The 13,068-nt window shown below is 44.4% G+C and overlaps 1 protein-coding gene across 1 annotated transcript in view; it reads right to left on the bottom strand.

Annotated features, from left to right (window-relative positions):
* Window positions 1-10,055, bottom strand: part of PDE10A (phosphodiesterase 10A) — a 333,680-nt gene extending 323,625 nt beyond the window's left edge. Inside the window, exon 1 of the mRNA XM_032443890.1 lies at window positions 9,895-10,055. Coding sequence (XP_032299781.1) covers window positions 9,895-9,985 — 91 coding nt within the window. The 5' untranslated portion in view covers window positions 9,986-10,055. The remainder of the gene's footprint in view (window positions 1-9,894) is intronic.
* Window positions 10,056-13,068: the final 3,013 nt, after the last annotated feature.

Here is a 13,068-nt window from a genome sequence, read left to right as displayed (position 1 = left end):
ACCTGGAAGTGGTACAAGAAGGTGGGAACACTTTGTTCTACCAAGGAAAATCTCAGGAACACTGACATCCAAAGCCCAGATTGTAGTTAGAGAATAAATGCAATCTGTCTAGATCACCCTGTAAGAAGCTGCATCTTTTGGTGCAAAAGCATAAAGGATCACCTAGATATTTAGATCTTTCTAAACCAAATAAAAACATTCCATATGATATATATGTATATGCCTAACTATATCACTCTCTTTCTGATGTTAATCCAACAGCTCTTTGGATTTAGCAGCTTCACATCTTCATGAAAACTCAATCAAATATGCATACACAGCCTTAATAGCCACATATATTTAGGTTTCTTTATAAATACTGGCTACCACTGGACAAAAACATTATATTGTATTTCACAGGGTAGAAAGAAGATGACTACTTGTAGCTTTCTCTCCACCTATGCAGACAAATAACAGAGGGTCTCTTCCATAAAACGTGACAGACAAGAGTGCATGGGTAGGTCACAGTCACCTTCCCATGTAGCTTTACATCTGCACACTATCACTACTGATGAGCTAGCTGTAGGTTTTCCACCTAATCAAATGCCTGCATCTCAACTCCCTGCTTCAACCTCAGCACGTGGTTCTTACAAGCAGCAGTAAAACCAAAAGTACTTTCAAACTTCCTCATGCTAAAGTAAAATAGTAGTACAGGATGTACTAACAGGCTATGCAATCCAAAGCATAAGTGGTGTAATAACAGTGAGTGTCCAAATAGAACCTTCTAAAGAAAATTATTGGAATCAGCTAGCTTCTTGTACCATCATCAGAATCCAATGCAATTTATATGTTTTGCCATAAAACCCTGCATGGGTCACAGCGCTGCCTTCTGAACTTAGAAATCCCTTTGCAATAAAGTGTTGCAGTTCTTTACATATTGTAATGAAACAAAACAAAAATTTTGCCAACATGACCAAAACACTAAAGGAGATGGCCTTGCGCTATCCAGAGCAAAAGCTGGCCTATACAACATTTCTTGTATATTCAAGAAGTAACAACATACTAAAAACCAAACATTCCTTACAATAAGGAAGAATGGCAGAGCACTGAACATGGCTTTGTCTGCACAACTGAGAACACTTTTCATGCTCTCTGGGTATGCTCACCAGCTAGTTACCAGTTCCTGGATAAATCACGATGCAGCACCAAGCCCTTTTGTGATTTAGCCTCAGAACAATTTAAAAGAGCTCACTGTCTTATATCGTCTAAAGGTGGCAAATAAAAGCTGAAGGAAGGTCGTTCAGTTACCTCTTAACAGCCTCTGCACATGAATGCTTGCAGCAGTTGAACAGATCAATATGATAGGAAAGGCACTACAAAAAAGGTATGGCAAAGAAAGGACAGGTACAAGAGAAAGGCACCATAAATGAAGTGAAGAAGACCACTCACCTGGATCAGAAGACTCTGGACTTGCAGCACAAAACTTCACTAAAAAGGGATCTCCAGAAAAAGATCTTTCCCTAGTGACAATGAGACCTTAAATGAGGTCTAAGAGAGCCAGACTCCACCCCTTCTGGTCTCACACCTGAATTGCCTTCACCTGTGCTCCCAAGGCTGACCAGATCCTTTCCCCAGGTGCTCAATCAGCAGTTCATGCAATGACTCAGCAGTTTCCATACAGTGCTCCTATGCCTGTTTCTGCCAATGTCCCTCAAAGCTGAAACCAAATGTAACTTATTTAAATTTTCTTCCCAGAGACAGCTGGAGAACTCACAGGGCAGGAACAGTGGTGATCTACCATCTAATCTTACTTATTTGCAAATCATAGTTAGTAAGCATAGGATTAGAAAGAGATAAACCATACATAGAGAAGATCTGTAAAGCCTGAACAATAATCATAGATCGCATAAGCACATCTTGGCTGAGGTGAGATAAAAGAAAGACACTGCTGCTGAATTAAGGTTAAAAAAATGAAACTTAAGTAAGGATCTCTTACTGACAAAGTCTAGAAAACTGACCTGATTGCAAACAGAACAGTTATTTTGCTTATCTTACATAGATGTTACCAATACTTGGTTGTGTTAACCTAACAGCTACATACAGACTAAGACAACATTGCAAAAAATTATTAAAAGGGCTCTCCTTGAAGGTAGTTCTCTTCTGATATTTAGCCTATACAAATGGGGAGGGTGTCATCTCCAGATGCCCTGAAATCTTTGCTTCACCACTTTTGCAGCTTAATCTCTAAGTAAAGTAAGCTTTTCTTCGAAGACTGGTCATTTATTAGTGATTTGCAATGTTAATCTGAGAGCTATCTTTTTCCTCTCTCATTTATTTATTAATTGTTATTATTATTTCATGTTGCTGTCATGTATGACTCCTCCACCTCTGATCTTTATGATACTGATTTTTTATTTTTTTTTAAATTATCCTGTATTATGTCTGGGCCCAACACTGACTGGAAACCAATGTAAGAATTAGTCCACTACCAACTGACCCTCAGATGAGATACAGTACTTGACAAAATACTGTGTGGATAGCTTGAGTGCAGTTGCTTATTCCACACGTTAGCAGACATACTGGGAATAAGCTTAGGAACACAAGCTCAATAGCCCAATGTGTGGGCACACCTGAAATGTCAACATTATTAGCCACCACACTGTGACTGAAGTGATAAACACACAAACCTAATGTATTCTAGCCCATCAAGGCCAGACAGTGTCCCTCGTCCTCCAGCATAAAGCTACAACTGTTGCACACTGAGTTGCCAACGTTTCCGCATTATCACTAGTAACCTGAAAACATGATTATGCCCAAAGAGTGCAAAAAAAAAAAATTAAGGCCACAGGGGGAAAGCACAAAGCAGCTTTATTAATACATTAGTGCTTCATCAGCGATCATTACAGCCTTTGCTTTTGCATATTATTGATAATAATATCATTGCTTATGCAACTCTTCTCCTTTCCTGTACAGAACCACCTGACTCAGATGCATTCAAAAGAAATGGCAAGGTGGCGATAAAGCAATAAAATGCAACCTTCTGGTAATACTGTGCCAGGTAAAGTTGAACACTGAGATAAGGGAGACAGGGGCTCTCTCTCTTATGTTAAAAGGAATGGTTCTGGTCCTTCAGTGACCAGAAAAGGGGAAGCAGGGTTTTTTTGTTTGTTTGTTTGTTTTTTAAAGAGGAGAATTGCTAAGGAAAATGAATGTAACACAACACAAAATCAGTAAATCCAGGGAGATTCATATAGACTTTCATTCTACCAGAAATCAAAGGAAAGCTGCTAGCTCTTCACATCGATTTATCTAAAAGTTTAGCCACATATTTTCAATTTCACTTTCTTTTTAATTCCACTACCTTTATGAATGCTGGTGCTATTCAGCTTTTACTGCAAGTTTTAGAAGGTATTCTAATTCAAGAGACCTTCTTTGTCATCAAGTTCCTCTCTTGCCCAGGTAGTACCACTACGAATCAAGGGAGCAGCAGAGGTCAGATGAGGGCTTGGCTTTCCAAAGACCAGGCCTAGTCCCCATGCAGTGAGCAGGACATCTCCCTCAAAGATCTTTTCCTATGCTGCTCGCTCTCCACTGACTAGGGCAGGGAGACAGCAACCAGCAGACATGGACTCAGCCAACTGTGCCACTTCACTGTTTCCAACTGTAGTTGCTACCCAGGGCTAATACTGGTAGACTGGAGTCTACCATGGATCATGGGGGCTTGGGGCCAGGACAGGACGATTGGACTAGTGAACATCTTGCACTCACAGCCAGATGGAAACAGGGCTGCAGCATCATCAGCATCACAGGAATTATCCTACAACTTCACGGAGCTGTAAGCAGAGTCTCGTCACAAAGCTTCAAGTGACAGTTTCCCAGGAAACTCTGATTACTTACTCAAAGTCCCATTCTCAAGTAATTCATACACTTGGGAGACTTCTCTCAAATTCCAGTTCCTGACTCACTAGGCAGTTTAATAGAATTACCATACATGCTCCATAACCGACATAGCTGAAATATCAAATGCCCACTAACAATTAAAAAGTCATCCCCATTTTTTAAATGTTTGGATAAATCTATTTTTAGGGCAAGTCAGTAATTCACCCAAAGTCACACTTTCCAACCTTAAAATACCACCATTTTCCCTATGGCTCTGCCTGGTGATGTCGGTCAGGGTAGCTTTTTTTTGTCTGCTACAATGTAGATAGTGAGCTCACTTCTTGCTATGAGCAGCTAAGACTGAGCTGTGCTATGCAACATTGCATGCCCGGCAGAACATGCCCTCTCCCACACAAACACCAATTCAGAAAAAATGCTTAAATATAAGCCTTTGCATTTTACTTATGAACAGTGTTCATAAACTTACACCTCAGTACATGCTAATGTATCTTTCTGAAACAAATGCAAATGGAAAGAGAAAAGCTCCTCTACAGCTTTTAAGAAATAGTGGATGGGAAGGCAAGTCAGCAACAAACTGAAGTAGACACTTTATTTTTTTTTTTTTTCCTAGGGCTTACAGTGTTATTTCACAGCATATATAACTTGTCCATGCTCTCTCTTTCCAACCACTTTGAGTTTTCCTTAGCTTTACATCTTTGCAGCACTCTAATTTTGCAGCTGCCCGTTCTTTGAAGTGGGTTTGTAAAACTGTCTTCCCTTTCAGCACGTTGCATTGGATCATCTGAAACTGGAAGTTAGAGCCCATCTATCCTTCTACAGCATCTGGAAGGCAAATCCTTGACTGCCTCAGGACAAAGAGATGAAAAATCAAAATGAATGCAAGAAACTATCAGTAACCATTGAGTTAATCAGCTTTGGAAACTGAGTTTTCTTGCCCTGAACAAAGCCCTTAAAAAGCTCTTGATGCATTTGTTTTGTCCATCCTCTCTCCTGTTTTGTTTTGTTTTGTTTTTTTCCCTTTTATTTTTTTCTTAAACAAAGTGAAAGTGATTGCAATTTTTTTTCTTCTATGTCTTACAATAATGGCACCAAAATAAAAGAAAATAATCTGTACTATAAATCCCTTCTCTTACCCATGACCTCACAAATGCATAAGCTTCTGTTGCTAAACGTTTTAGCTCCAAGTAGACAGATCTTCTAGAATGGTACGCAGAGATACACTGGGCTTGTTTATTTCATGGATCAGAAGCAAATAGAAAGGAGTGACCAGAACACAGAGGATGGAGAAGTACAAGAGAAACTGAAGCCTCACAAATTGCATTCACAAGGGAAGAACTGCTTTGCTTTTCCACCTGCATCACAGAGATGTGAAGAACAAGAGCGTTCAGAGCTCAGAGGAATCCTAATCGTCCCATACATGATAAAACCACAAATGAAGTAAAGACTGTAATTGTATTGATGAAGAAAGAGTATGGGGGTAAGGGAGGAATTGCAATGAAGCATTTGGGTTCAATTTTGATTCCCATTACGTCAATGTAAGGCTTGAATAAAAAGAAAGATCTCAGACTTCTAAGTCTGATGATCCCAAATTAAGACTGAATAATAATCAATAACTGTATACCAGACAAAACTCAAAACAAACGTGGATGTTAAACATTCACACAGATCATCTAGAATTAGTCCGAGAATATCTTTAGTACTAACTGCTACCCCTCATAATTACTAGGGAAGTATCCTCTGTGTAAAAGTGACCCTCAAGTGGGCTTTTTTTAATAATATCTGAGACCTTGCTAACACTTCTTTATGTACATGATTAACATTTATGCATCTGTCTGGTCACATTGAATTCAAAGAAATTAATAATATATTAAAAGCTCCTCCGAGGCAGAGATGTTTGTAGGACTTCAGCTTTGCCTCTAGAGGAGTTTTGCAACAGTTTCTTCTTAAGAGACCAGTTTCAAGTAGTACAAAAGAACCTCGAATATCACTGACATTTATGACAATTGAGACCATTCAGTACTATCAAAACCTTAACTATGTGAGAGATGGAAGGATAAATGTATTTAGTTATCTTCATACACAATCCAAATTCAGAAAGAGCAGCCCAATGAGAATTTAGAGGTTTTTCCTTCCCTGAATCCATCATACTCAAAAACATCTGCAAGAAGATGTCCAAAATATTGTGTTCTTCTTTCTGTATCCAGATACTGCTAGATAATGGTGAGCAGCATTACGGTATAATTTAGACACAATATCAGGTTGCATTTGGTCCTGAGATGAGTCCATATTTTGTTGGGTTTTAAATCAACACTCTCCATTTTTGCATCTTTCAACACATTCGTAGAAAACAGGGATTCACAGAAAATGAGACTCTTCCTTTGAGTTGTTTTTTTTTGTTGTTGTTGTTTTTTTGTTTGTTTGTTTTTGGTTTGTTTTTGGTTTTGTTGTTTTTTTTTTTCACCAGTATTTTGAGCAAGGGGATTATTGCACAAGGGAAACCCTCTGCTTCACATGCAGCTGAAAAACATCTTTGTCATCTTTGTCTTTCAGCTGGCACTGAAACCAAAAAGAGCTGGTCAACAGGCAGGAGTCATCTGCTGAACCTACAGCTGTCTACACCTATGTGAGATGTTTCAACTGCCTTTATATTCAAAAAACAGCACTTCTCAGATGTGATTCTGCTGACTAAACATAGATTTCCACTTTGAGAAGAGATGAATTGCACTCTAGAAACATTCTGCTTCCTGCTGATAAAGGGGAGTCCAGAGGGCCATATTTCAATAGATTAATCCCACCTTCTCAGTGCTAGGTATCACTAACATGATGACACAAACACACCAAATGACCATGTCTTGTCTCTCTGGTGAGACCTCATCTGCTTTGCTAGAAATTCTGCTATTTAGACAGCTAAAAAGAAACCAGTACAGTTACCCTAGACTCCATGCATGGTCATTACAAAGAAAGGGGCACCTCTCAGTAGCAATTCAGCCCACACAAAATCTAAATTCTCCCTGAAAGCACCACTATCTCTACATACTACAGGTATGAGCTCACCTCTAAATAAGGTGACACAATGAAGTGCAGTAAGATACACAGGCTCAGGCTCTCACAGTTGAGAAGCTGGGGGGTGCTGAACAGTCTCATTCCTTTTCTCCCCTCTACACCAGGGAGGTTTGAAATATTTAGCATCCATTGGATCACACCCTATTATACCAGACAAGGTTACTACTGAGTCCTTCATAAAATACTTTGAATAAAATCAAAACCACACCAGAGGAGTTCAAAAGAATCTGTATTGTGGCCTACATAGTGTCTGTCCACCCACAGCTTTGCCAACTGAGGATAAACAAGAGCTGAATGAAACTCTGCAAGCACACACTTCAGTTGGCCACATACCCAACTGAGTCTGGAGTAGCTAAGAATTAGTATGCAGCCTCTTAAGATTTAAAAACAGAAATGCAGACCCTCAAAAGAAACAACGGTTTGTTTGTTGGCAGCATGTGCCCTTAACTGACCAGGCGACACATAGACTTAAGATGGCAGACCCAGATCCAAGCCCTGTCTCTTATACACATCTGTCACTGGAAGAAGTCACCTCATTAGCTGAGGACAGCAGAGCTTCTGCGTTCAACTTCTGCAGGAATACAGGATTTGGCAGCCTCCAGAAATCTGAGCTCTCTATTTTTCTTCCTTTCGTTTACTAATGCCCATTTCCCCTTCCCGCCTCCCTACTCCCAATGCACACACGTTTTAATGCTAAAACCCAGCAGTTACATGGCTTTTCCATACTTCTGGGCAAATATTACACACTCTCACTCCAAACTAGGAAGTGTGCCTCTCTACAGAGGTAGTAAACCAACTGCAAGAACACAGTGCTTTACGGTGAGATACTTCAGATTAATCCAAAAAATTACCTGTACATCTCATGCCTTAAGAAACCTCCACATCCACCATCTCACACACAAACACACTCACTACAACACTGTGATACACTGCACACCCTTAATGGTTTCTACAGTTACGTAGCCACACAGACAATGTAATTAACAAGCAACATTCCTTCCTGTAAAATAGAAGGGGAAAAAAATACACAGAAGAAAAGTTCATAAAAATAATTTTGAGCTCAGAAATAAAACCATTAAATTTCAAATTAAATTTCACCATTTGCTGTGCCAAAGACTACATAAGCCTGGATTACCCAGGTACAGAACAGGTTTTCAATCAGTTTGATTTACAAAACATGTTATGCCCCCTTATAAGGAAAACGATAGTCTATTTACTCTCTCCATATCACACACCAATGCTTTACTAAATATGTTTTGCAATTTCCATTTCATTTGTTTTGTGTGCATTGAAATCAAAGTCCTATTTTAAAGTTATATTTGCTTTCTGTTTCTTGTTACATAATCAGAAGCGTTATAGGAAATACTATTGTGGAGTTTAAAATATATATATATTTCATTATTATTATTAAATAAAACAAAAAACAAACAGACACAGACCTCTAAATCACAATGATCTGTAAGGTGTTCCTGCACCCACTAATAGCATACATTTAAATTAAAATTACATGCAACCTATAGACAACTTCCAGGTCTCTGCTGAATGCCATTCCTGTGTTTAACTTCATCTATTGCTGACAAAGAGGTAAGATTTTCCAGGTTAGTAACAGCAAAATTCCACATTGCAAAAAAAACATCAAGTGTTGTCATGCAAATAAAGCCATTCACAGCATCTGAAAATGTCCCTCAAATATCAAGACTGGTCTTCAGCAGTCAAATAATAAGAAAATAGGAATAAGAATCTTATTTTCTTGTTGGAGAGCCAAGCAATTTAAAACCAACAACCACATAAACCCTAACCGATATCTTCTGAAAGTGATGGTTAATCACTACAAGTGCTCCTTTCTAATGTAACCAAAAGAGCACACCAGTCACTGTACTGGAGACATTTCACTGCAGAAAGCAAAAACATCCATGGCGGTGAGTGAATTCCATGGTCTGGGTGACTTGTGGCATTATGATCCTCACATCCTTCACAAAAAGGGCCACTGACTCCATGATGGAGAACACACTCATTTCATCCCTGTCTGCCCTGCCCAGCTTTACACCTGCTCGAACATAAGCATTTCTGAATGCAAACACAGAGAAGAGACACATTTAGATTGCCATCTGAACCCACCACATGCCCCATCAGATCCCATCGTAGTCTCCAGAGCCCCTTGCAGCAGCCTGAAAAACTGTTCTAAATTCAACCGGCATTTTCCTCTCTCCTATGTACTACAGCCACAACCCCAGAGCACCGAGGCTCAGCTTAGTTCATCTGGGCCCGCCTGGTCAAAACATACACAAAAGACAGGAGCCACAGGGCCGGCAGAGCAACAAGGAATTTGGCTACAGAACTCTCTCACACTTGTGTGTATAGCTGATTTTATACCACCCAGCTTCCACGTTGATATTATCTTGTCAAAAAGTACCGAGCAGCTCTCACCACAAATTCTTGGAGCTCAAAAACTGCAGCAGAGCACCAAGGCTATGGAAAAACCAACTTCAGCTGGCTGCAAAGTGCGCTGCAAGTGCAGCATGTGAAGCCTCAACATGACGCAACCGACATCACACCAGGGATGAGGGCTCACCAAAGGAAACCAGACCCACTCAAAATCACAACGTATATATATAGGTGCCTACAGATTGCTGGCTGCCCAAGCTCAGAATGCCCTGTAAGCAGAGATTTAGACGAGCAGCAGATCAATGAGGCAATACCAACGCTGGTGACAAACAGCAGCGGGAGGGCAGCCTGACCGCCAGCAGCCCCGCCGCTCCCTCTGCACCCCACCCTGCCCCTTCCTCTCCCGTTCCCCTCATCCCTCTCAGAGGTCAGCATGGGTGAGGGTTACAGCCCTGCTGATGCCAGCCCTTCGAGGCAGAAGGCTGGCCTAGGTGCCCAGCATTTCTGGGCTACGGGAGGCTCCCGGCTGCCCACCGCCCGGCCACCTGCAGGCCTCCGCCGCCCTACCTTGCTCCTCGCCGGCCCCAAAGCAGGCTCTGGGGTCCTCGGGGGGGAGCTGGGCTCCGCCACCCTCCAGAGCTTTGCGTTTCTTCGACATCTGGTCGGTGTTTAGGAGTGGAGTTTCTCCTCTCTCTCTCTCCGGGGAGATGAGTGTATGTGGAGAGAGAGGGAGAGTGTGAGAGAGACACGGGAAGGGAGAGAGAGAGATTGAAAGAAATCGCTGCTTAAAGAGAGGGGAAGAGACTTTGGAGTGGCTGGAGAGCAAGTAGGAGGCAGGGACTAAGTGGAGAAATCCTACAAATCACAATCCCATCAATGCAGCCCCACGTCTAGAGGGGCTGCTTGGGTCCCCCCCCCCCCTTCCTCGCTCGCTCATCTGAGTGTGTGCGGGTGAAAATCGGAGAGACGAGGGAGGTTTAGAGAGGGGGGAGGAGCCTGAATATTATTTCTCCCCTGTTGGATCTTCCTTTGGAAAAAAAGAAAAGAAGAAGGGGAGAAAAGACTAAGCTGCCATGTATTGGCATATTTCCATTAAAAAAAAAAGGGGGGAAAAAAAAAAAAAAAAAAAAAAAAAAAAAAAAAAAAGAAAGAAAAAAAAAGGTAAAAGCTGAATGGATTCCGGGGGGGCGGGGGGTGGATGGGGTGGGGGAAGTAGGGAGGACGAGTGAATTAAAAAGAAATCCGGGAGCAGAGGAGGAGGGATGACAAGCGCCTGCAGGTGCAGGGAGGCTCGGCTCCCTGCAGGGGTCATGTGCGCAGGGAACCGGCAGCCGGGGCTCCCCGTGGCCGCGGCGCCCGGGCGGGGGTGAGAGCCGGCGGCGGAGGGCCGGGGCGCGGCGGGGGCGGTGGGCAGCCAGCCCTGCACCTGCGGGAGCGGCAGAGGCCGGCTGGGAACATTCACGAACAACTCGGGCCTCGCAAACTCTGCCGCGGAGTGGGTACCCCCGCAGTGAGGCGGGCGGCTCGGTCCCTCGCTAACCCTTTCGGTGCTGGAAGGGAGGTGCGCCGCTGTCGCTGGGGGTCCCGTCCCTCTCCCCCCCCCCCCGCCACCTGTCCCCGTCCTGGCGGGTTTCGAGGCTCGCTAGCGGGTAGTTTTCGCGGTGGGGGGGCGGAGGGAAGGACGCAACTTACCCTGCGAACTATGCACAAGCTCGTCTCTGCTTTCCCCGTCAGATCAACTTTAAAGAGCAGATTCTCGGTCCGGGAGGCAAAGAGGCGGGGGAGGAGAGGGGAAATGGCTTAGGAACAGCGGCTGCCGAGCGGGTGAAGTTCGGGGCACAGTCCTGGCTCTTCCGTGCTCCGGCAGCCCAGCATCTTCCCGGGGGTCGGAGAGCAAAAGGTGTTCAACAGGTCGTCCTTGTTACCCGAAATTGATGGACGATGGCTTTCCCGCCTGGCTGCATTTAACAGAACGATGCAGAGCTACTCTGACGAGCAGGAAATTTTGGAGAAGCTCGCTGTGCGGCAGCGGCTTTAAATTAGCTATTTCTGGCTCTCTATATGCATACATACAAACACACGTACACACGTACACCTGTGTATATGTATATGCATATATAAAGAAAAATATATAACGGTATCAATGCGGTGTTGGGTCCACAGGATCTTAGGAAAGCCTGCCTGCCGGCTGCATGGAAGTTAAAGAGTTTTTCTTAAGCAGAAGGGGCTGATGCTTGGACACATCTCACGTCCAACAGGAGGCAATGACGTCTGTAGCTTCATTGCTATAACAGCACCAAGGCTGCAATTGCCATTCACTGAAATGATAAGGGGCGCTCAGACGTAAGCAGTCTGGACCTCTAGCAAGAGACTGAAGCGAGGAGGATTTTTCCCCTCCCAAAACAAATAATAATGCTAAAAATCACCTAAGGAAAGAGACGAGGGAAGCAGGGAAAGGAATCTGGGTCTCGCAGTCACACGCTTCTGCAACATGATCCTCCAGCTCCAGAAACATTTATTTTTTGCAGCTGACGAGACTTTGGGAAATTTCAATGTATTATGATTGCTCGGGTGGGTGGGGGAGTGCGCGCGGGGAGGGGGGGGGAATTTTTTTTCCCCTTAATTATTTCTGTCTCTCTCCAAGCAGGCAATGATGAAAGCTGGGGAAAAGTACCCTTCCCCCCGGCTCCCCGCCCTTCCCCCACCCCAATCTTTCCAAGCGTATTTAGGACCGTATACACACTGAAGTGCTCCCGGTGCATAGCTAGGGCAGAAGTAGCAATTTCTTGCAGCACAGGCTGCAGGGATCTGTTTCTTTATTTATTTAGAGCTTATTTATTTATTTCTTTTGCAGTATCGGAAGGTGCTGGGCAACCTGATCTAGTAAAGGTGTATGTTTGGTGGCCCTGCTAGGCAGGGGGGTTGGAACTACATGATCCGTGAGGTCCCTTACAACCCGGGTAATTCTGTGATTCTGTGCTTACAAAGAAGAGAAATAAAAGCCGACTCGAAACAGCCCGTTCCTTCCCATGAGGGGTCACGCTCTCGCTACCCCGTTTTTACCCACATATGGGGAGGGCTGCGGGGGTACCCGGGTACCTCGGAGCAGCCAACCAACGTTGGCCCGGGCACTCGGTAGCTCGGGGTCGGCAACACGCGGCTCCCGGGCGGCAGCGGGTACGCCGGCACCGCTCCGCGCTCCCGTTGCGGGCAGCGCGCCCGGCTCCGCCGCCGCGGGGGGAGCGCAGCCTCTGCCGCGCGCCCGCCTCCCCCGCGCCGCCCCCGGAGGGAGGGAGGGCCGAGGGGAGCTCGGGCCGCCGCGTGCTGGCAGCGGGACGCCGCGCGTGTGGGCGGGGTGCGGAGCGCGATCCGCGGGCGTGGGGCTCTCCGGAGGAGCCGTAGCGAGCGGTGTGTGCTGCGCATCCCTAAAGGGGAACCCAAAGCAGCCTTCCTGCTGGTTTTGAGCCGTGCAGGGGTTTGCTGCGCTGCTCGACACAAACCCGATTGTGATCGTTTTTGTTTGCTTTTTTTTTTTTTTGAGGGCTCTGTGAATGCTGCTTTCTGTCCTCTCACTGCACTCCCAACCCCTTACTTTCAGCAGCCTTCCGGGTCTGGGACACGGCTTGTCTGGCCTCCAAATGACTGCATGCTGTAAGTGGCCGCTTGCCCAAACCGTTCAGCCAGCTCCTTGCTGGAACAGTTTTACATACGGGTGATGTAAGTGCTATCACTACAAGCCTG

Source organism: Coturnix japonica, chromosome 3 (assembly GCF_001577835.2).
Source record: "Coturnix japonica isolate 7356 chromosome 3, Coturnix japonica 2.1, whole genome shotgun sequence".
NCBI classification, from domain to species: Eukaryota; Metazoa; Chordata; class Aves; order Galliformes; family Phasianidae; genus Coturnix; species Coturnix japonica.
The sequence above is the reverse complement of the archived record's forward strand: the minus strand, read 5'-3'. Positions and strand labels throughout refer to the sequence as shown.